Source organism: Malania oleifera, chromosome 1 (assembly GCF_029873635.1).
Source record: "Malania oleifera isolate guangnan ecotype guangnan chromosome 1, ASM2987363v1, whole genome shotgun sequence".
Classification (NCBI taxonomy): Eukaryota; Viridiplantae; Streptophyta; class Magnoliopsida; order Santalales; family Ximeniaceae; genus Malania; species Malania oleifera.
Genome location: NC_080417.1, coordinates 75429089 through 75453635, shown reverse-complemented (window position 1 = coordinate 75453635; position 24547 = coordinate 75429089). Strand labels below are relative to the sequence as shown.

Sequence of the window (24547 nt, the reverse complement as noted above, 5' to 3'; positions counted from 1 at the left end):
TTTCTTGTGTATGCTTTTAATTTCCGCATTTCAAATTCCACCACATGAATGTTTATATTTTACTATTGTAAATGATTGAGTTCATAATTGCATGGACAAACCCTAGATTGAGTAATACTGTTTTTAAACTGATTGACCTAGGCGATAATTCTTTAAATACCCAATGTACCCTCCTCTTGGGAATACACCAAAGCTAAAACTTATTATACTCCCAGACTTCTTAAGGAATCATGCTGAAAAGCCATCAGAGCCTGGAGACTTCAAATCCCCTATACTGAACACAGCAACCTTGATCTCCTCCTCTAAAATAGGTACAATCATATGAGCAGCCTGGCTTTCACTAATTAATTTTCCTTGGCAACCACCTGTGGATCAACTGATTCAGTGATCATTTCCTCACCCAGAAGTTTTTTATAGAAATCCAAGAATTGCCCCACCATCTGCTGTTGAGAGACTGTTCTATCCCCATTACTTTTTTTAACTACTGTGATATGGTTTCTGTTAACCTTCCTTCGCATAAGAGCATGGAAGAAGGAGGTGCTTTTATCAGAATCTCTAAGGTATTTGGCCTTCGCTAATTGAGCCAAAAATAGTTTGTTTTCCTCAACAATTTTGTTAGCCTCATCTTTCTTCAATATAAGTTTCCTTTGTAATTCCACATACACAGTTGCATTATGAAGAAGTTTTTGAATTTCCATAACTTCCTCCACAACTTTATCTGCCCTGGCTGTGATGTGAGAGAAATGAAGAGCATTCAGATCTCTCAATGGTTGTTTCAGAGCCTGCAATTTTTTAACAATTCTGAACGGAATGTGACCCTGAACATCAAGATCCCACCCTTTCCTTACTACCTCCTGGAATTTACTATGGTTCACCCACATATTGAAAAATTTGAATGGTCTTTTACCATAATTTTCTTCCTTAAACAAAGATACATTGCAAGAGGAATGATCCGACAGTAATCCAGGGAAATGGAATTTTGTGTGTACTACAAAACCAGCATTAATCCAATTCAGATTCACCACAACTCTATCAAGTTTGCACCAAGCATTTCCATTTGTCCATGTGAGGTAGCAACTAGAAGAATTTAGATCTGAGAGGCCAGCATCACAAAAACATTCATTAATGTCCTTAATATCATAATTTGTTACAGGGACCCCATTCTGTTTCGCATCAGCTTTAAGAACACAATTAAAATCCCCCATAGCCAGCCAAGGGGAATTTGTCTGCAGACTGTACTGAATAAGATTTTCCCAGAGTGGTCTCCTCAATACAATTGTATTAAATCCATAAACAAAACTTAAGGCAAAACTGTTAGCTGTAATCGAACAAACAACATGGCAGTGAATTACCTGAGCATTCATTTCCACTACTTGAAGATGCACATTGTGAGGGTTCCACAACACTAGGATCCTACCAGCTCTGTGATGTTCAAAGTTGTTGGCCTGCTTCCAAAGTCCGAACTTCTAATTCATTAGCTTCTCCAGATTTTCAGAAGAGAGCTTAGTTTCCATAATACACATGACATCCACTTTATTTTTCTTCATGAGATCTGAGACCCCATTTTGCTTCAGGGGTCTGTTAAAACCCCTGATATTCCAAGCTGTGATCTTTGTGGTGCAGGCAGAGGGCATGGCCCTCTCTTCCTGTTAGCTTGGTTTGCAACCACCCCTTTCTTTGTTGCCTTCTTACTCTTTACCTGAGTGAACTCCTCATTTTGGTTTTTTAACTTTTGATTAGATGCCTTCTAAGCAGCACCAGTAGATGCACCACCAGTAGCTGGTAATGCGCATATCACCCCTTTCTCTCCTTTTAACTTTACTGCTTGAGTTAAAACATTGTAGCACTCGTTATCTTTTCCTTCCAGAGTATTACCCCTTTGAGAACTCTCACCTTCATTACTCATCTCAGCATTAGAGATCAAAAGGTATTTCACAGTGTTACTGTCACCCCCCAGCCTGATGAAGTACTCACCAGATTTACCAGAACCAGGTTTTAAGTGAAACCTTTCAGCAAGTACACTTTCAGGGCTCTCCCCAGTTTCCTCATTCCTCTTCTCCAGACTCTGATCCTTTAGTTCTTGAGGATTTACTTTCTCAACCATCTGTGCCAAGCATGAAGGACCTACTCCAGCCACGCCCGGATCAATTACTGAAGTAGATGGAATAAGAGCCTGCCCTTCCACTTCACTCAACTTTTCATTATCAGCTCCCTGTTCAATATCATGGATATCCTCATTTCCATCCCCTAGTTTGATAGAGCATTCACCAGATTAAGAGGGCAATTGTGACTGCCCCTGAATCAGATCCTCTTCTATTCTCAACCCTTCAGGAGACATTTTCTTTTCCTCACTCCTAATTTGATTCTCTTTCTCTGCTACTGTCACATTGGGATTATCAGGGACCCTTTGCTATCACTCTTAACTACATACATTTTCTTAACATTTGCACCCTCCTTCTTGCTGCTGCTACAAAAGTTGACTGAATGGCCAACCACCTTGCAGAAAGAACAATATCTGGGGAGATTTTCATAGTAAACCTCTTGGATCATCTCCTCCTCATTAGGTAACCATACTTTAACACAGTGCTTCACCTTTTTTGCCACATCAACCTCCACTAAAACCCTGGCAAAGGACACCCTAGCACAATGAGCAGTTAACTTGTCTGCGCACAAAGGTCTCCTAAGTTCAGAACAAGTTCTCCCCAAGGCCGAAGGTGTCCACATTTCAATTGGTAGATTCTTGAGTTGAACCGAAACAGGAAGAGAAGTCCTATGTTCAGGGTCAAACTGAAATCTTTTTGGCATTTTCTTCAGCAACAAAGTCCTTCCACAAATTACATATGGACCCTTCTGCAATACACTATCAAGGTCCTCCTCAGTCAATAATTTAAACACAATCCAACCTTCGTTATGGCTAACATAATTGACTTTAACCTTCCTCTGTTTACCAGATTGTTAAAAAATGCCTTACCTGTGAACTCACCTACAAAATAACCAACAAGGCATTTTGTTGGGTTATTTCCTTCCATGTGAGGAAAGCCCAAGTGGGCTTTATTAAAAGCCCAAAGCCGAGCCCTTTTAGTGTGAAAAACTTAAACGAAGTTATAAAAAGATAGGGGAGAAGAGAGGAGCCGTCACTTCTCAAAAGAAAGAGAGAAAAACGTGATTTTTCTCATGCTGTTCAGATTTCATCAAGACTTCGATCCCGCTTCGTTTGTGGTCCGATTGAATTGAAATTTGGAGGAGAGGTTCATGACTCAATGAGCTACAATCTGAACGGTGGAGATCGGATTTGGAGCTCGGGAGTTAGAGTTTTTGCCCATAAACAGTAACCGCGAATTTGGTATATTCTCTGCAATTCTCTTTATATTTGCCAAGATTGTAGATATATTGATGAGAGATATTTGTATCCTCTAATTATGATTAGATAAGACTTTGTGTACCCTTTATTTGATTGATGGTGGAGATTTTAACTGGATTAGGTCCCGTGATTTTTCTTCCTCACACTGGGGAAGTTTTCCATGTAAAAAATTGTTTGTGTTCTTGTGGCTTGGTGTGATTGATTATTCCTCTTATTATTTCCAGCACGTATAAAAGTAGAGATATACTATATTTTCTTGCATATAGGGAAAAAAATTATTCCGCTTTGGTTGTTTATTGGTATCTCTCCCAACAAAGTGGTATTAGAGCCAGGTTCACAGATTGTCAAGTTGACAGTTTGAGTTATGGAAGCAAATACTAGTAGAATGATTAATCTTAATGGTTTAAATTATCACCTATGGAAAGGAAAAATGGAGGATCTTCTTTATGTTAAAGATTATTACCTACCGGTATTTAGTGCTAAAAAACCAAAAAAAGAGTCTGATGTGGAATGAACTTTGTTACATCGACAGGTGTGTGGGTATATCAGGCAATGAGTAGATGATAATGTTTTGAATCATATTAGTGGAGAAAAAAATGCACGTTCTCTATGGAATAAGCTTGAACAGTTATATGCTAGAAAGACTGGAAATAATAAGTTGTTTCTGATTGAACAAATGATGGCTTTGAGGTACCAAGATGGGACTCCTTTATCTAATCACTTGAATACATTCCAAGGAATTATTAATCAGTTGGATGGAATGGGTATTAAGTTTGATGATGAGATACAAGGGTTATGGTTGCTTGGTTCATTACCGGACTCGTGGGAGACGCTCAGAACTTCATTGTCTAACTTCGCTCTAGAAGGTGTAATCACCATGGATATGGCCAAGAGCTGTTTGCTAAATGAAAAGATGAGAAGAAAAACACAGGGGTCCTCTTCACAGTCAGAGATCTTGGTTATAGAAAAAAGGGGGAGAAGTAAGAGCAGAGGTCCGAAGAACAGAGATAAGAGTAGAAGCAAGTCCAACAAGTTTGCAAATGTTGAGTGTCATCATTGTGGGAAAGAGGGACACATCAAGAAATATTGCAGGCAATTGAAGAAAGGAAACAAGAATGAGAAAGGGAAGGAAACGAAGAATGGAGATGACAAAGATGGTGATGATAGAGTTGCTACTACCACTCCTGCAGAATTCCTCATTGTTTATGATGATGAGATGATAAATGTTGCATATCATGAGACTAGTTGGGTGATTGAAAGTGGCGCCTCCATTCATGCTACATCTCGGAAGGAATTCTTTACGTCTTATAGATCTGGTGACTTTGGAATAGTAAAGATGGGAAATGATGGCTTGGTTAAAGTCATTGGAATTGGGGATGTGTATTTGAAGACAAATAATGGAACGAGTTTAGTTCTTAGAGATGTGAAGCATATTCCTAACATTCGTTTGAATTTGATTTCAGCAGGTAAACTTGATGACGAAGGGTACTGCAACACTTTCATTAATGGCCAGTGGAAGCTCACTAGGGGTGCTATGGTTGTGGCTCGTGGCATGAAGCACTCTACATTGTACATTCTGCAAGCAAAGATCTACGATGACATAGTTAATGCGATGGAGGATAATGGTACAACAGAGTTGTGGCACAAGTGACTGGCTCATATGAGTGAGAAAGGATTAGCTCTACTAGGGAAGAAAAGTCTACTATGTGAACTGAAAAGTACACTTCTAAAAAGGTGTACTCATTGTTTGTCAGGGAACCAGAGCAAAGTTTCCTTCAAGAATTCCCCTCATTCGAGAAAGTTAGAGATACTGGATTTAGTACATTCGGATGTGTGTGGCCCTATGAAGACGAGAACACATGGTGGCTCCAGATACTTTGTGACCTTCATAGATGATCATTCAAGGAAGTTGTGGGTATATATCTTGAAGTCAAAAGACCAAGTGTTGGCTAAGTTCAATGTTGGCTAAGTTCAAGAAATTTCAAGCCCTAGTTGAGAGACATACTAGGAAGAAACTGAGGTGCATCCGGACTGACAACGGTGGAGAGTATTCTAGTCCATTTGATGAGTATTGTAGACAGCAGGGTATTCAGTATCAAAAGACTACTCCGAAAACTCCTCAATTGAATGACATAGCAGAAAGGACGGACAGAACACTGCTTGAGAGAGTGAGATGTTTGCTTTCATAAGTCCGGTTGCCAAAATCCTTTTGGGGGGAGGCATTGAGCATTGTTGTTCATATGTTGAATCCTACACCCTATGTTCATTTATAGTTTGATGTGTCAGATTGAGTTTGGACAAGTAAGGATGTTTCCTATAATCATTTGCGTGTTTTTTGGTGCAAAGCATTTGTGCATATTCCAAAAGATGAAAGGTTCAAACTTGATGAGAAAACGCGACAGTGTATATTCTTTGGCTATGGTCAAGATGAATTTGGATACAAGCTTTATGATCCAATTGAGAAGGAAATTTTGAGAAGCAGAGATGTCGTGTTTGTAGAAGATCAGACGATTCAAGATATTAAGAAGGTAAAGAAATCTATGTCTCAATAGGGTGACAGTTTGATTGATGTGGATCCAGTTCCTTTGAAGAATTTTTCATCTTAAGTTAAGAATGATGTTCAGGATGACCACTAGGGTAGAGGTGATATGGATGCTCCTTTACAGGTTTAGGGAGATGTTAAGATTGATGAGCAGTTGACAGTGTCAGAGATTCCACTAGAGATTCCATCCAAGAGGTTAGCTAGAGACTGACATCCTTCCACTCGGTATTCAGTAGAACAATATGTGTTATTGACTGACGGGGAAGAGCCCCAGTGTTTTGCAGAAGCCATGGAAGATGAACACAAGACAAAGTGGGTTAAGGCCATGCAAGATGAGATGCAGTCATTGTATGATAACCACACCTTTGAGTTAGTGAAGCTGCCTAAAGGAAAAAGAGCTTTAGAGAACAAGTGGATTTATAAGAAGAAGCCAAATGAGTTCTCTTCACGACAATGGTACAAAGCTAGATTGGTTGTAAAAGGGTTCGGTTAGAGAAAAGGTATTGATTTTGATGAGATCTTCTCTCCAATTGTAAAGATGTCATCGATCCGTACATTACTTGGTTTAGAAGCTAGTCTTGACTTGGAAGTTAAGCAGATGGATGTGAAAACTGTCTTCCTTCATGGTGATTTGGAGGAAGAGATTTATATGAAGCAGCCAGAGGGTTTCAGAGTGAAAGGGAAAGAGGATTATGTGTGCAAGCTGAAGAAAAGCCTATATGGTTTGAAACAAGCACCGAGACAGTGGTATAAAAAGTTTGAATCTGTTATGGGGGAGCAAGGCTACAAGAAGATAACTTCAGATCATTGTGTATTTGTTCAGAAATTCTCTGATGATAATTTTATTTTCTTATTGCTTTATGTGGATGACATGCTAATTGTTGGCAGGAATGCTTCAAAGATTGACCAGTTGAAGAAGCAATTGAGTAAGTCATTTGCTATGAAGGATTTGGGGCCAGTAAAGAAAATTCTTGGCATAAGAATCAGTCGTGACAGGAGTGCCAAGAAATTATATTTGTCACAAGAGGAGTACATTGAGAAAGTGCTTCAGAGGTTCAATATGGACAAAGATAAAGTGGTTAGCTCTCCTCTTGCTACCCACTTTAGACTAAGTACAAAGGAATGTCCTTCTACAGATAAGGAAAAGAAAGACATGGAAAGAGTTCCTTACGCCTCAGTAGTAGGAAGTTTGATGTATGCAATGGTTTGCACAAGACCAGATATAACCTATGCAGTTGGTGTAGTTAGCCGGTTCTTGTCAAATCCGGGAAGAGAGCACTGGAATGCAGTGAAGTGGATCATGAGGTATCTTCGAGGCACTTCCAATTTGAGACTTGGTTTGGGAAATGGACAACCATTGTTAGTTGGCTACACAAATGCAAATATAGCTAGGGATGTGGACACTTGTAAGAGTACTTCGTGCTATTTGATAACTTTTGTAGGTAGGGCTATAGCTTGGCAATCGAGACTTCAGAAGTGCATTGCTCTTTCTACGACAGAGGCAGAGTTCATTGCAACAACAGAAGCGACTAAAGAGTTGTTATGGGCAAAGAAGTTCTTGAGAGAACTTGGTTTCGAGCAGCAGAGGCATGTGTTGTTTTGTGATAGCCAGAGTGCTATTCATCTTGTTAAGAATTCTAGTTTCCATGCAAGATTGAAGCACATTGATGTACGATACCATTGGATCAGAGATGCGTTGAACGATAAGTTATTGGAACTTGAGAAGGTTCACACTGATGATAATGGTTCAGATATGTTTACAAAGACACTACCAAAGGAGAAGTTTGAAGTTTGTTGTTCGATTGCCGGGATTACGATTCCCTCAATATAGTTGGAAAGGGGGACATTTTTTGGGTTATTTCCTTCCATGTGGAGGAAAGCCCAAGTGGGCTTTATTAAAAGTCCAAACCCCAGCCCTTTTAGTATAAAAAACCTAAAGGAAGTTATAAAAAGAGAGAGGAGAAGAGAGGAGCCGTCACTTCTAAAAAAAAAGAGAGAAAAATGTGATTTTTCTCATGCTACCAGATTTCATCAAGACTCCGATCCCGTTTTTTCTGTGGTCCGATCGAGCTAAAATTTGTAGGAGAGGTTCACGACTTAAGGAGATACAATATGAATGGTGGAGATCGGATTTTTAGCTCGGGAGTTGGGGTTTTTTCCCGTAAAAAATAACCAAAAATTTGGTATATTCTCTCCAATTCTCTTTGTATTTGCCAAGATTGTAGATATCTTGATGAGAGATATTTGTATCCTCTAATTATGATTAGAGAAAAATTTGTGTACCCTTTATTTGATTGATAGTGGAGATTTTAACTAAACTAGGTCTTGTGGTTTTTCTTCCTCACATTGAGGAAGTTTTCCATGTAAAAAATTGCTTGTGTTCTTGTGGCTTGGTGTGATTGATTATTTCTCTTATTATTTCCAGCACGTATAAAAATAGAGATACACTATATTTGCTTGCATATTGGGAGAAGAATTATTCCACTGTGGTTGTTTATTGATATCTCTCCCAACACATTTGAGATAAGAGTTTTCAGGAGCCGATAAGTCAGAGCTTTGCAATCTAGCGCTAGTTCCATATGAAACAAATGCTGATATTGGAACACAACATTGGGGATTCCGGTTGTTAGCAAATAGTTCATACCATGGAACTTTCTTATTATTTTGAATAATCATCTTCTCCTCTTCTCCTTTCACTATCTGAGCATAGCTTTTCCTGGTTCCTTCCTGGTTTTGTTGATTACCCTTATTACCCAGCACGATATCTGCATCATCCTCCACCTCATCATCTTCGTAGGTTTCCATCATTTCCACTGTGTCTTTTGAACCTAATGTTGTTGAAACAGTAGGTTCTTCATCACCCCAGAGGCTCTTCTTTTCAGTTTCAATTCCATAGTCATCACCCACCTTTGAAGTCAAGCCACTCTCAGCTAACCCCAAAGCTTCCATGATTTTCCCATTTAACACCATCAAGGCCACTTTTTCCAACTCTCCAAGACCAGAATCATCCTTTGTGCTAGCAGATGAACATGCAAGGATTCCTAATCGTATTTGAAGGAGTTTGAGCAGAGCCAAAGGTGAGTGCATGTCTTCAGACTCATGAAATTTCTGATCTACCTCCTTCGAAAGCCTCGAATACTTAAGCCATTATTTGGTGGTCCTTCTTCTTAACCTATACCGCTTTGTTACCACCCTTATACTCAATGAACTTTAGAGCATCCTCTACCTTTTCCTTCATCTCAGCCTTCTGGTTAGGAAACTACCAATAAACTTGGCAAACTCATAATCAAAAACCAATTAAATGCAAGCAACTCAAGAAAATTAAAAAATCTCTCACTACAAAAAAAAAATAGATTTTTACCAGTAATTTTTAGCTGTATTTGTCAAAAGTACTGGCATAGAGGGAATTTATAGTAGCCGCTATAAAACCGTTGGAAGAGGATATCTTTTAGCTACAGTATGAGCATCCACTTCTACAGAATTAAAATAAATGTTGAAAAAAAATCATGTAGGGAATTCTTTGGCGCTCAAAAGCATGCCACTTTTTTTTTAATTTTAATCTCAAAACGCTATCATTTTGAGGATCCTCAAAATATCCCTAACTCTCTTCCCAGTCGTAACTCCCTGCACCCTGCATAGAACCCCTGCTCCAAATTCCCTAACCACTTTCCCAGCCCTAACCCCTTACACAAATGACAAAACCTCCTTCACGCCAATTGCTCTGCTCCAAACTCCCTATCCCCCCTCCTAGCCCTAACCCCCAACACAGAACCCCCTTCCCGCCCACTGCTCTCCAAATTCCCTAACCCCCTTCCGTTGCTTTGTTCATCGGTGGTCATCGCTCAACACACCGATCACCTCTCTAGCAGTCACCAAGGATACGTTGGCTTCCTTGCTGAGCAGGGCTTTCGATCATTTGCCAATCAAGTCCAACAGCTACATTGGCTTCCTTACTGAGCAAAGCTGTGCGAACCGTAGATCCTCTTTCTTATTCTCCCTGAATTAGTAAATCTCTTTGATTTTAGATAGGCAACTAATTTTTTGTGATGGTTATTGGAGGATGTTAATATATCTCCCTAAAATATCCTTGTACCTATGTTAGTATATCTCCCTTACCTTTGTATGCCTCCTTCTCCTATAAAAGGATGGTCTTGTACAGTTGTTGGTGTACAAAAAGATTAATAAAATTTGCATTAATCTTAACATGGCATCAGAGCCAAGTTAACCCTAAATTTTTTTTAACCCTCCTGCTCGCTGTCATTCCAGACGCCACCATCATCATCGTATCTCCTCTACTAGGCCGCCATTCCGAACGACGTCGTCGTCCTCGTTGGTAGCCGTTCTGGACGATGTCATCATCCTCTCGCCACACCACTACCGGTTGTCCCTATGCGTCTAGCGTCCACGACCACCATCCTCACAGGTCTCTATCTGGCGCACAACCCCTTGGGGCAGAGAATCTCTGTTCTCCCCGTCTCAGCCTTCCACGACGCAAGTTCGCCGTCGTGCTCCACCTTTGTCTCTGTCGTTCGTGACCTCACTACTGACGCAGCAGTCGACCCACCAGAAAATCAGTGCTTTCTCCTCGTCTGTTTTCCAAGACGCGAGTTCGCCTTCGTGCTCTGCTGCTTGTCTCCGTCATTCGTGCACACCCTACTGAGCCTCACCCAGTGCATAAGTTCCTGGTGGGGTGATTTGGGCTCCGGGTTTCTTCACCATCACGCCAACCTGCCTGTCGCCGACAAGGGAACCTTCAATTTCTCGAAAAAGCTCTTGCCTTTGATCTCCTCTTACCAGCTGAATGGAGTTTGTGTTTGTGTTTGCCTGTTCTAGGGTTTCTGCGAATGTAGATTGAATTTGCCGAGGTGGCATTTGAGCGTCCTTTCTACTGAGGAGAGAAGCGCTAAGACTTGGTTCATCTGCCAAGCAGAAACGGTTTGAAAGCAGAGCGAGGGCTGAGACTTGAATCCTATTTTTATTTTTACCGTGCTTCAATTTTTGACTTTTATCCATTATTTTTTAAGGCGTCTTTAACTGATGTTGCCCACCCTATATAAATTATTTTGAATGGCTCCAACTACAATTCTTGGGCCCAACAAATGTCTGCTTTTTTTATTGGTCGGAGATTATGGCATTTTGTCACTAGAACAAAACAAAAACCCACGAAACTGACACGCAATCACTAGAAGCGTTTGATGAGGCTCTTGATGAATGGGAAAGTACTCACTGTAAGATCCTTTCCTGGTTTATTAATACATCTGTTCCTACTATCTAGAGTCTACTTCCTAAATTTCGTAATGCCAAACTTGCTTGGGATTTTTTGGCCAAATGATACAACTGTGGTAGTGATGCTGCTCTTGATTCAATTGGAAACTCGGCTTTCCCTGTTGCATCAGAAACCTCGACAATCTATTGCCGAGTTTCATGCTCAAATTAGTGACATTTGGGATCAGCTTTCTCAAGCTAACCTTGCTTTTTCTGATGAGCAGTCGATTAAACTTTTTGATACATACCGGGATTGTTGTCAGTTTATATACTTTATGATGCATATCCGGGATCAATTTGAGAATACTCGGGCTTCCTTGTTACATCTCTCTCCTCTTCCTACACTTGAGGTTGCTCTTGCGGAGCTTATTTCTGAGGAGACATGTCAGCAAACTCGTCGGGTTCATTCTACAGATATGGTTTTAGCTACAGCTTCGTCTCATTCCTCTACTATGGCTACTTCTACTGCAGCTGTTGCATCTTCTAAACCGCGTCGTTTCCATGGCCAGTGCCATTATTGTAAGGAAGATGGTCACCGAATTTTCGATTGTCCTAAGAAGAAGGCCAAGGATGCTAGGGATGCTCTCAAGGCTAAGGCCTCTTCCTCTTCCAAGCCTGTTGGTGTTGTCTCCACTAGCTCCTCAATTTCCGCTCCATCTTCTACGCCTCCTTTGTCATCTCTTTCTGTAGCTAACCTTGAAGCAATTATCACCCAGGTTCTATCCCGCACTTCTACTGCCTTATCAGTCTCCATAGGTACCCCGACATCTTGGTTTATTGATTCTGCCTGTTGCAATCATATGGCCTCTGATTCCTCTTTAGTAGCCCATAAACATTTTTTAAATCCTGTTCCTTTAATTTATACTGCTGATGGTTCACAAATGTCTGTTAGTCATCTTGGTCATATTTTTACTCCTACTTTTTTGACACATATGTTGTGCCTAACCTGTCTCTTAATCTCCTTTCTGTTGGTCAACTTGTTGAATGTGGTTTGATCTTAACCTTTCTCACAAAGGTTGTGTTGTGCAGGATCCGAAGACGGGCCAGCTTGTTGGGACCGGGGTAAAGTTGGTTGCCTTTTCGAGCTCACATATCTGCATTTGCCTTGTTCGTGTTCTCCTTCGTCTCTTTCTCCTGCCGTGTCTTCCATTGTTTGCCATTCTCATCTCAATCATGCCTTATTGTCTCATGTTCAGTCTTTAGCTTCTAGTGGTTGCTTAGGACATGTTAAATTTGAACATTTTGATTGTATGCCTTGTCAGCTTGGGAAACAGAAAGCTTTACCTTTTAATGAAAGTAATTCTTTATCTTCTACACCTTTTGATTTGGTTCATTTTGATATTTGGGGACCTGCTCTTGTCCTTACTAAGGGTGGGTCTCGTTACTTTGTCATTTTATCGATGACTACTCTCGCTATACATGGATTTATCTTTTGTATGATCGCACTGGGTTACTTAATGCATTTCGTGACTTTAAGAAGATGATTAAAACTCAATTTGCTCGCACCATTAAAGTCTTTTGGTCCGATAATGCCCTGGAATATACTTCTACCCCTTTCATTGAAGAACTTCGGGAGGCTGGCACCTTATCCCATCGATCTTGTCCATCCACCTCCCAACAGAATGGTCGTGCCGAACATAAGCACCATCACATTCTTGACACTGTTCTCTCTCAACTCTTCTCTGCATCCCTCCTAGAATCCTTTTGGGGTGAGCTGCTCTTACCGCTATTTACACTATTAATCGGGTTCCCACCCTTATTCTTTCCAATAAATCTCCATATGAGGCTCTATATGGAACGGTACCTGATTATTCTCTTCTCAAAGTCTTTGGTTGTGCTTGCTTTATTTTGCTTTAACCTCATGAACATACAAAACTCAAACCTCGCTCTCGTCTCTATTGCTTTCTTGATTATGGCATTGAACACAAGGGTTATCGGTGCTACGACCCCTTAGCCAAGCGTCTTTGCGTCTCGACATGTTCAGTTTTGGGAACACAAATTGTTCGCTAGTATCTCTCCATTTTCTTCTGATTGTCTCTCCTACTTCCCCTTTTTCACTGATCCTACCCTCGATCCCTCGCCTACTTTCTCTTCTAATGCATGTCCTGCCAGCTCATCAGGTGATCCCTCTGCATTTGCTGCTCCTGACCCTAGATCATCTGATGATCCTACCATCGCTTCCACACTGCCTGAGTCCGCTGATTTGGATGTTCATCATTTTAGTCGGGTAAGGGCACCTCCTACCTATCTTAGTGACTTTCACTGTTTTTCGACTTTTGCTCCCTTCACGAGCCTCGCAGTTATCACGAAGCTTGTTCTGTTCATTTTTGGTAGCAAGCTATGTCTGAAGAACTTGACGCCCTTCACAAAACTCATACTTGGGACCTGGTTGACCTACCTCCTAGTACGACTGTAGTTGGGAACAAATGGGTGTATAAAAAAAAAAACAAATTTTGACGGTTCTGAAGTACAACATAAAGCTCGTTTAGTGGCAAAGGGCTTTACTCAGGAATATGACATTGATTATGAGGAGACATTTGCTCTTGTTGCTCGTATTACCTCCGTTCGCTTCCTTTTGGCTATTGCCTCTGCTCGGCGGTGGCCTTTATTTCAGATAGATGTCAAGAATGCCTTCTTATATGGTGATTTGGCTGAGGAGGTCTATATGAAGCCCCCTCCTGGGTATCCTTATTCTTTTGGTCAGGTTTGTCATCTCCGCCATGCTTTCTATGGGCTTAAGCAAGCACCTCGTGCTTGGTTTGCCAAGTTCAACTCCACTATTGCCCAGCTTAGGTTTGCCTCTAGCCCCTATGATTCAGCTCTTTTTACCTGTCACACTACATCTGGCATCACTCTTCTACTACTTCATGTTGATGATATGATCATTACTGGTGATGATACTTCTGGTATTCATGAGCTTAAACAGTTTCTGTGTCGGCAGTTTGAGATGAAAGATCTCGGTTCTCTTCGCTACTTTCTTAGCTTAGAAGTGTCTCCTACCTTTGATGGCTACTCCTTGACCCAAGCCAAATATGCCTCTGATCTTCTCACACGTGCTGGCCTCACCGATCGTAAGATAACTGATAGTTTGCTGGAGCCCAACATCAAATTTCGTCCTATTGATGGGGAGCTCCTTCCCGATGCCACTTGTTATCGGAAGCTTGTTGGGAGCTTGATTTATCTCACTATCACTAGACCGAACATTGCCTATGCGGTGCACCTTGTTAGTTAGTTTATGTCGGCTCCTCAGTTAGGTTCAATATGCAGTTGTTCTTCGCATCTTATGATATGTGAAGGGCACCTTATTTCATGGCCTCTTTTTTTCTTCTCACTCATCCTTGACGTTACAAGTTTATTCAGATGTTGATTGGGTAGGGGACCCTACTAATCGTCGGTCTACCACTGGTTTTCTTTTTTTACTTAGTGACTTTCTTATCTTTTGGCGGAGCAAAAAACAGACTGTTGTTGCTCGCTCTAGCACTGAGGCTGAGTATCAGGCTCTTGCTGATACTACTTCTGAGCTTCTTTGGCTTCATTAGCTTCTCCAAGATATGGGAGTTCCTCAGCCCTTGAGCACTCCACTTTGTTGTGACAATCATAGTGCTGTCCAGATCACTCACAACGATGTTTTTCATGAACGCATCAAACATATCGAGATCAACTGTCATTTTGTGCGTCATCATCTTTAAGACGGGACACTTCGCCTCTTGTCGGTTCCTTGGACTGATCAGTTGGCTGATATCTTCACGAAATCTCATCCACCAGGTCATCGTCGTGCTTTAGTCTGCAAACTCCAGATGTCATCTTCGATACCACCTTGAGTTTGAGGGGGGATGTTAATATATCTCCCTAAAATACCCTTGTACCTATGTTTGTATATCTCCCTTACCCTTGTATGCCTCCTTCTCCTATAAAAGCATGGCCTTGTACAGTTGTTGGTGTACAAAAAGATTAATAAAATTTGCATTAATATTAATAGAGGAGTATCAAAGCCCTGCAATCCCACTTTGGAGACATGTTCTTGACTCTCATCTCTTAGTGTTCTATTAGGGTTTTTTTAGCTCAACATTTTTTAAAATTGTTTCACTATTTTTGTTATGATATTTTGTGCCCCATGATTCCGAAGACAGGCCAAGGGTATGAATTTAACCGAGCAAATTGGAATGCTTGGGATTTATGTTTCAGTAATGGCAAATTCTTAGATTTTTTGGAATGCAATGATTTTAAGGTGGTTTAAATTTGAATTTAAATGGCTCTGTGTTTGTGTTTTTTGATGAAATTATATCATTAACATTGATTCTTCCAAAATCAAGTTGAATATAGATTTTGTTTCAAGATGCTAGCTGTGGTAGGGCTACAAAAAAGAAACAGTTTTATCATGTTCTAATTTCTTATTCCTTAAGAATTATTTTAGTGTTTTGAAGCATAAATTTTGAACATTTGATTTGAATGTGCAAATTTGATTAATCAACCACAGTTGTTGCACAGATTTCACATAATTAATTTGAATGATTGCTGAAAGTGAATATTATGATATAATAATTCTTAAATTAGATGTGAGTATTAAAATATTCTGGAAAATGCTGAATTACTATCAGCCTTTTTGATTTTTTTTTTTTTCTAAATAGCTTTGCAATGAAATCCACTGTCATTTTTCATATATATGTTTCTTGTCTAATCCTTTTGTCTCTGCTTAAATTTTGCTGAGCAAAGTCTTTTTTGATAATTTAGATGAGTGGAGGTAGCTAATCTCCATCTATTATTTTTCTCTCTCTGAAATTTTGTATGGAGATTATTTGATTTTGAGGAAATTCTTAATGAGATTTTCTGTATTTGTAAATTCTCGGACATTTATATGGAGATCATTCTATTTCAAGTCATGCATTTTAAAATTAGTTGAACTTGCTTTTTCTTTTGCTTCTCAGGGTGTGCATGAGTAAATGAATATCCATGCGGGTTAATAATGGACCACAAGGTAGCACAGCTAGACCATCAGACAAAATTAAGCATAACGCATTTAATCAAATTAAATATCATTTAAGTGCCATAATTATTTCAAATAAGCTCATAGGGTGTTAAATGCTTTACCAATAATCTGTATTTGCAATTTCAAAAGGTAAAATACCTTTGAATTGTTTAATAAATCATCAATAGCTTTTTTGTCATCATTAAAAATCTCTTCAAGTTTTTGCAGTCCCTGCAGACAAAATCAAAACACATAAAATAATGTAATAAGGAATGAATGCACCATGTACTGCATATGCAAAGGCTATTTAGTTAACTCACCACTAACTTGTAGTAGTTTACTTTAGTTTATTACGTAAGCATCGTATGGTATGATTTTGTTTGATTTATTTACCTTTTATGTATATTGAGGTTTGCATTAGTACTAATACATTGGAAAATTATTATTCTTTGAAGGTATATACTCTATCGAGGATTATGTGATCTTATAGCTTATTTTCATGGCAATGGATAAAAGTTGGGTAAAAAGAGTAGGTCAACACTTGAATACTATAAAGGAGTTATTCAGGATTTGGATTTTGCTTTGAAAAATGCATCAAATGGAGGAAAGATTTCATGTCCATGTGTAAAGCGCACAAACTCGTATTAGTGGAGTAAAAAAGAAAAGTGTGATCACCTACTTTACAATGGGATTAATCCAAAATATAATAATTGATTTTTATTTTTATTTTTATGGGAAATCTGTGCCTAGAAGCTCTTCTAGAGCTAACAAGAGTAAAGCCCATCAAGTTTTGAATATGATTGGTAATATGCATGGTATGTTGCATGAGGTCTTCCAAATGCATAGCCACAATCAAGATGACTATGAAGATGTAAATAATTTTCATGACTTGCCTAGAGAAAGTAGTACTAGCCAACAACTTAAACAAGGCCCGAATGAGGATGCGAGAAAGTTCTATGAGTTGCTCGAAGGTGTCGACAAATCTTTGTATATTGATTATGACAAATATAGCAAGTTGTCAGCAATTGTAGTATTGTACCATTTGAAATGTCTCAATGGATAATAAATCATTTATGATGTTACTTGAGGTATCGAAGGATATGTTTGAAAATTTGTTGTTAGAAGAACTCGAGGCTTGAATTTGAGAAGATTAATGTTTTTCATAATGGTTGCACGCTATTTCAAAATAAGAGAGCAAATGGTGAAATGTGCCATAAATATGAAAGTTCAAGGTAGAAAATTGATGAGAGGATTTGATTTTGACACAAAAATTCATCCCATTAAAAAGAAAAATGCTGCAAAGGTTCTACAATGCTTTCCCCTTGAACCAAGATTGCAAAGGCTATTTATGTTATCAAAAATTGCAACTTCGATGCAATAGTTTGCTAAAAGTAGAACAAATGATGCATTAATGAGGCATCCGGTTGATTCCTTTGTGTGGAAGGCACTTCATGAGAGATATTTCAAATTTTCTTCAAATTCTCGCAATATTAGGCTCGGTTTAGTAGCTGATGGGTTTAATCCTTTTCGAACTACAAACAATTCTTAGTGTTTTGCCCGTTATCTTGGTTCCATACAATATGCCACCATAGGTATGCATGAAATGGTCATCTTTTTTTTGGATCAGTAAATGTAAATTATATAGATCAAAATAGATATGTATAGAAAAATCTGGGCATACCCAGGAAGGGGAGGCTAAAGCTCCCAAGCAAAGAAACAACATGGTTACAATCAACCTAGGCATACCCAGGGGCTCAAAAGCCATCCCAAAGAAGATGAAGCCAAGTCAAGGAGAGGCAAAAACGACTCGATCGACTGAAGGTACTACAGTCAACTGAAGGCAGGAAACAATCTAAAGAACATCTGAAAGAGCAACAAGAGTACAACCAAATCTAGGTATGCCTAGGGTCTCCAAGGCCAATCAAAAATTAAAAGAACAACCGAAAGGAAACAACATAATGATCCAATTTCAGTCGCTCAAACTCCCATCTTTCTTTTTATCATTGCTTATTCCTGCTCCCAACTCACCTTATTCCAAGATAGATGTGTATTTAGAACTTTTGATTGAAGAACTAAAGGAATTGTGAGAGTATGGTATTGAAACTTATGATGTCTCCATTGGAGAAAACTTTCAAATGCATGCAACTTTGTTATGGACAATAAATGATTTCCCTGCGTAAGGATTTGTCTGGGTGGAAAACTAAAGGTGTTTTTTCTTTCCTTTCTTGCAACAACACTTTCCATGGTTCAAACATGGTGGGAAATATTGTTTCATGGGTCATAGGTGATTCTTGCATATAATTATAGATTTCGTAAAGACAAAGAATCTTTTGATGGTAGAGGAGATTTTCAGACACATTTGTTGTGTGCCTATTAATACAACAAGATGAAAATAAAAAGGGGATGAGTTAGAAGATTTCCAACCGTGGACTAAAAGGAATATTTTTTTTCACATTACCTTATTGGGATAATCATTTATTACGTCATAATCTTGATGTCATACACATAGAAAAGAATGTGTGTGATAATGTCCTAGGGACAATATTGAATTTGAATGGTAAGATAAAAGACAACTTAAAAGCATGCCTTGAACTTCAAGATATGAGTATTAGAAGTGAGCTACACCCTCAACATCATGGCCTAAATAAGGTGTACAAAACTTCGGTGTGCTTCACAATGTCTTCAATGAAGAAGCATGCTTTCTTGAAAGTTTTGAAGAATGTGAAAGTTTCAGATGACTATTTGTCAAACTTGTCACATTGTGTTCAACTTAAGGAGGGGAAAATTATAGGTCTAAAAGCCACGATTGTCAAATTTTGATGCAACAATTATTGGCGATAGCCTTGCATGGTTGTTTACCAAATAAAGTCATTGTCACTTTAATTGATTTATGCTGCATATTTCGGGAACTATGTTCGAAGGCTTTGTCTATCCAAGATCTTGAGTGTTTCGAGTATCAAAGTTTAGAGACATTATGCCACTTGGTAAGGATCTTCCCTCCATTTTTTTGGGGGTGACTTATTTGGCTTTTGAAGCCAAAGTTGTAAAACCTGTTCATTATCAATGGATGTATCCTGTTGAGAGATCAGTTCAAACTATTCAAAATCATTTGTCTTGCCTAATTAGTTCAACTTTGTTATTGAATAATTTGTTTTATTAAAACCTTTTTTTCCATAGGTTCCTTTAACGACTTAAAATTCATGTGCACAACAGAACTTAATCCAAGGGTTTGATAGTAGAAGGGTTCTTAGTAGAGGAGTGCTTGACTTTTTGTTCAAGATACTTAGAATCTATTGAAACAATATTTAATCCAACAATGAGGAACATTGACATTGCCATGGGATCAATTTCTAACGTTATACTTGAACAAATCCCCTTGATGCAAGCACATCACTATGTGTTATTTAATAGTGATGAGATAAGTCCATTTTGTGCGTAAGTATTGAAATTATATAGATTTGATATATCATCTTGTTAGTTCTTTATCATAATAGCTCTTTTAATTACTTTGTTTTTTCTTATAGTATTCATAGAGAGGTAATAAAGAGGAAAAGGCATAGAACTCGCACTAGTGATGCACTTATAGAAAAAATTCACATGAAGAATTTTGTTAATTGGTTCCAAAATTGGGTTTCAATCAAAGCATGGACCCATATTGGGCCCCAATTAAAACATAAGCCCAAAATTGGGCTCCAAACAAAGCATGGGCCCACATTGAGACCTAATTAAAACACAAGCCCAAAATTTGGCTATGGTTATGATCTAGTCTCTAATGGTACCCCCTGTCTATGTGCAGATGATGATGTTATGAATATGGGGACATGACTACCCCATGAATTTATGTATTTTTGCAATTTTTGATGTATATATGTATGAATGTAAGAAAAAATTTATTGAATTTTTTTTTTGTATTATCGATGGAAAGGGAGGATGGGGGTAGAGAGAGGGGCACCCATCTAAGACCAATACAACGTTAGGAAACACCTTAGATGACACCTAAAAACACAGTGTAGGAATGTTAATTGAGCCCCACTAAGACCCAAAATATGAATTTTTGCCAAACTAAAAAAAAAAATGATTGAAAGAGGTAATTTCGTTGTATAATGACCTAGACAAAATATGGGGTGTCTACAGTCACCAAAAGGTTTCCACTGGAAACCTTCAAGATGAATATACAGATGATTCTGAATCTAAAGATGATATGTAGGTTAACAATGCATGTGACTGCAAAGCGTTATTGTTCATGTTATTGGTATGTGTTTTTTTTACATAATTTAGATAGTGGTGTTTGTCGTTATCTTTAAACTTGTGTTCTTTTTGCAATTAATATTGTTCAATTTGTATATATAGATATGGCAAAGAAAATGCTTAGCCTATGTGTCATTAAAAGGATCTCCTTGCAGCCTACAACAATTTATGGTAGCTCCACAGAGTTGTCGAGCTCTTTATAGTCTCCTATAAAATCCAATTCACATCTCCATAGCCCCATACAACACCCTAATTCTTCTTAGCCTCCTATACAACCCGCCTCACATATCTATTGCCCCAAACAACACCCTAGTTTATCACGACCGCCTACATATCCTCCCTCACATCTCAATAGCCCCACACTACTAGCTAGTTCATCACAACCTCTTAGACAACCCCCTAGACGAGCTCCTTCACATGATCATGATGTTGATCAATTGGATTCTGAAGTTCACACCGATGTAGTAGGTATGGTATGTTTATTTTTTTTGCGATGCAAACACAAACATGTTTATATTTATTTATTTTTGACTTCCTGATCATTTTCTTTAGATGAATCAAATGTAAAGAGGCGACGGGGGTTTACTTGTATGTCTAAGATTTGGGATTTGCCTTCAAGGCAACAAATTGTTGTGACTTTCGCTGACTTTTTACAAGCTATTGGTATGGAGTGTAGTCTAGTTCATAGATTCATGGGAACCATAGTCAGGAAACCTAATTTGGCACCTATTTCTTTGATTGTTGTAAAATGGATATTGTTTATAGAACATCTTGTTGGGACATTCTTAAGGTATTAAATTTGTTTCTAATGTTAATTAATTTTACGTAACATTATGTTTGATACATTTCCTTACATATATTACATGAATGTTTTTGTCACAATCCAAATACTCCCCTATTGATCTTGGAGAAAAAAAAAAATTCAACCTATGTTAATGAAGAAGAAGTTTGGGGAGCTGTAGAGAAATTATGTTGGGTTTGTTGCTCATATTTTGAGTGGAACGCATGCACTAGGAAAGCATCATGAAGCGAGGAACAAAAGAGAAGTCTCTAGGATGAAAATGGGCAACGGTGTGCTTGATGGTTTCAGAATTGAGGGGTAACCGTCGACAGTTTTAGGCAGTGTGTAGAAGGATTCTTCTCGACTTCAAACCATCGTCGGTTTCGTTTAGCATAAGTTATGATTTTTGAATTTGGAGATTAGTAGATTGGGGGGTTTGTAGGATTTTCCTCTAGTGATTGCTATAAGGATAATTGAGATAATATCTAAGGTTCCTATATGCTTAGGGTTCGTATATATATTTTGTAACCCTAATTGTAAAGCTTGACAATATTGATAGTGAAAATTCAGTTGTCGCTCTCGTGGATGTAGGCAAATTGCTGAACCATGTAAATTTTGTGTCTTTGATTATTAGTTTCATTGATTCTCATTGATGAGTGATAGCTTCTTTCATATTGTTCATCATTGAGTGATTGCATTACTTGTTTTGTATTTGATTCGTGAGTTTGTGTGAGGCTTCCGTTGTGCATTCACGAACAAAAATTGGTATAAGTGCTATTGGTTTGCAATGGCTGGGGTCTCTTCGATGGAGTTCGATGTTAACAAGTTCAATGGAATGGGGATATTCATACTTTGGTAGAGGAAGGTGAAGGACTTGCTAGTGTGGCAAGGGTGTAACAAGGTATGGTGAACACACTATACGGGAAGAAGTGGGAAAGCATAGATGACGCAAGTTGGAAGGAGCTAGAAGCAAAAGTTGTGTCCACTATCTGACATTGTTTGGCTGATGACGTGATGTATCATGTCATCGATGAGGAATCGCCGGCAGTACTTTGGCTGAAACTTGAAAGCTGGTACATGTCCAAGTCATGGACGAACAAGTTGTATCTTAAGTAAGAGCTTTATTGGCTTAAGATGGTAGAGGGTTTGGACCTGGCTTAGCACATCAACACATTCAATTAGATCACCAGTGATCTGAAGCGAGTTGATGTGAAGTTCGAGGAAGAGGACAAAACATTGATGCTGCTGAATTCCCTATCGATGTCTCTTACATATGAGAACCTAGTTACGATGCCGACTTGTGGGAAAGAAACCCTAGAGTTAGAGGACATCACAAGTGCATTGCTAGGGTTCCATCAGAGGAAGAAGACCCGTGATGAGGGTTCACATGGTGAAGTGCTTATGGCGAAGGGGAATCAGGATGTGGGTGGAGCAACTTCCAGGGTGGATTGAGCAACCATAGGACTCGGTCCAAATCCAGGAAGAAAAAGGATATGTGGTCTTTTAAGTGCGGGAAAAAGGGGCATATAAAACTTGAGTGTCCTGGTAGGAAGAAGGGGGTTGCTGAAACCAAAGAAGGTTCATCAAACAGAGTGAATGTAGTTGAAGGAGACTTTGGGAGCGGTGACGATGGTATGCTCTCGGTTTCATCTAGGTCGGATGAGTTCGCAAATTCTTGGATCTTGGACTCTTCGTGTTCTTATCATATGACACCTAACAAGGACTGGTTCACTACATATAGATTGATGAGTTCTAGTTCCGTTCTTATGGGGAACGATGCTACGTGCAAAGTGATCGGAATAGGGAATATCAGAATCAAGATATACACTGGTGTGATGAGGACGTTATGTGATGTGAGGCACATATTGAAGTTGAGGAAGAATCTGGTTTCGTTAGGCTCTTTGGATTGCAACGAGTTTAGTTACAAATCTGAAGGTGGGGTAATGAAGGTGAGCAAGGGCGTTCTAACAGTGATGAAAGAGAAGAGAGTGTTGGGGAACATATACACACTGTTGGGTACAATGGTTGTAGGTGTAGTTGCAGCTGTGGAGTCTGAGTTTGATAGTACGGTTTTGTGGCATATGTGTTTAGGGCAAATGAGTGAGCATGGAATGAAGGAACTTCATAAAAGAAATCTTCTGAAGGGGGTCAAATCATGAAAGTTGGAGTTTTGGAAGTAATGTGTGCTTGGGAAGTAGAATAGGGTTCAGTTCATAACCGCCACATACAAGATGAAGGGAATGTTGGACTATATTCATTCAAAATTTTGGGGACCAGTGAGAGTCGTATCATGAGGGGGACATGCTTATTTCATGAGATTTATCAATGATTACTCACGGAAGGTCTGGGTTTATTTCATGTAGCACAATTCAGAGACGTTGCCAAGTTTAAACTGTGGAAAGCTGAGGTGAAAAATCAGATCGGGAGAAAGATCAAGTTCCTCACAACAGAAAATGGAACTGAGTACACAATTTAGCCTATACCAAGGAAAGAAGATCTTATTTTACCTTCGGCCTTTCTCTCCTCCAGTCTTCTTTTCCCACCTCTTTGTCTATCTGGGCTTGTCTGCTTTTGTATTATGAATGTCTTATATGCTTTGAATGCTACTCTGCTTCTGTATTCTGAATGTGTTATATGCTCTGAATGCTGCTCTGCTTCTATATTCTAAATGGGTTCTATGCTCTGAATGCTACTCTACTTCTGTATTGCTCTGAGTTTTGATTGTAATTTGCTCTCACACTCTACTTTTCTAATTGCTCTCCCAATCTTCTTTTCTAGTTGCTCTCTCTACTGATCTCCCCACCTTTCTTTCTTTTATTTTCATTTATTTATTTATTTATTTTTGTAGAGCTTCCTATAATGCTCTCCTCTTTCTCCCTTTTCTCTCTACTGATCTAATTCCCCCCCCCCCCCAATTTCTCTTTGAAGCTCTGTTTCCCTTGCACTGTGCGAATACTCCTTATTAATAGGGAGTCCAGGCAGGGTTTTGACGCCCAATTGCTTCCCCGTGGGAATCCCTTCTAACAGAATTCCCTTCTAACCGCCTTTATTCCTACGATGGCAGGGAATATTTTAACCACTTTCATTCCCCATCATTGCGCATATGTGAATTTTATTTGTTTATTATTATATTTTTTATGAATTTCATTTAACAATATGACTCACTGATTCTTTTTGTGCATAGGAGGCTTCAGTGCCCTCAGCTATTCCAGCTAGCAACAGGGGATTGGATCTGCTTTGCTTTTCTATTTCCTTGTATCTACAATTTCTTGTATATTGTTGTATTTCCATATATATTTTTTGTACTCCCCTGTATGTTTTATTTCCTTGTAACATTTCCTTGTATTTGCTCATTTTTCATGTATGTACCTTTTTGTGTTCAGC

At 38.9% G+C, this 24547-nt stretch overlaps 1 protein-coding gene across 1 annotated transcript; it reads right to left on the bottom strand.

Annotated features, from left to right (window-relative positions):
- Nucleotides 1–344: 344 nt before the first annotated feature.
- Nucleotides 345–1364, bottom strand: LOC131144004 (uncharacterized). The gene has a single exon (XM_058092370.1). It carries the CDS (start codon nucleotides 1362–1364, stop codon nucleotides 345–347), a length of 1020 nt encoding a protein of 339 aa, XP_057948353.1.
- Nucleotides 1365–24547: the final 23183 nt, after the last annotated feature.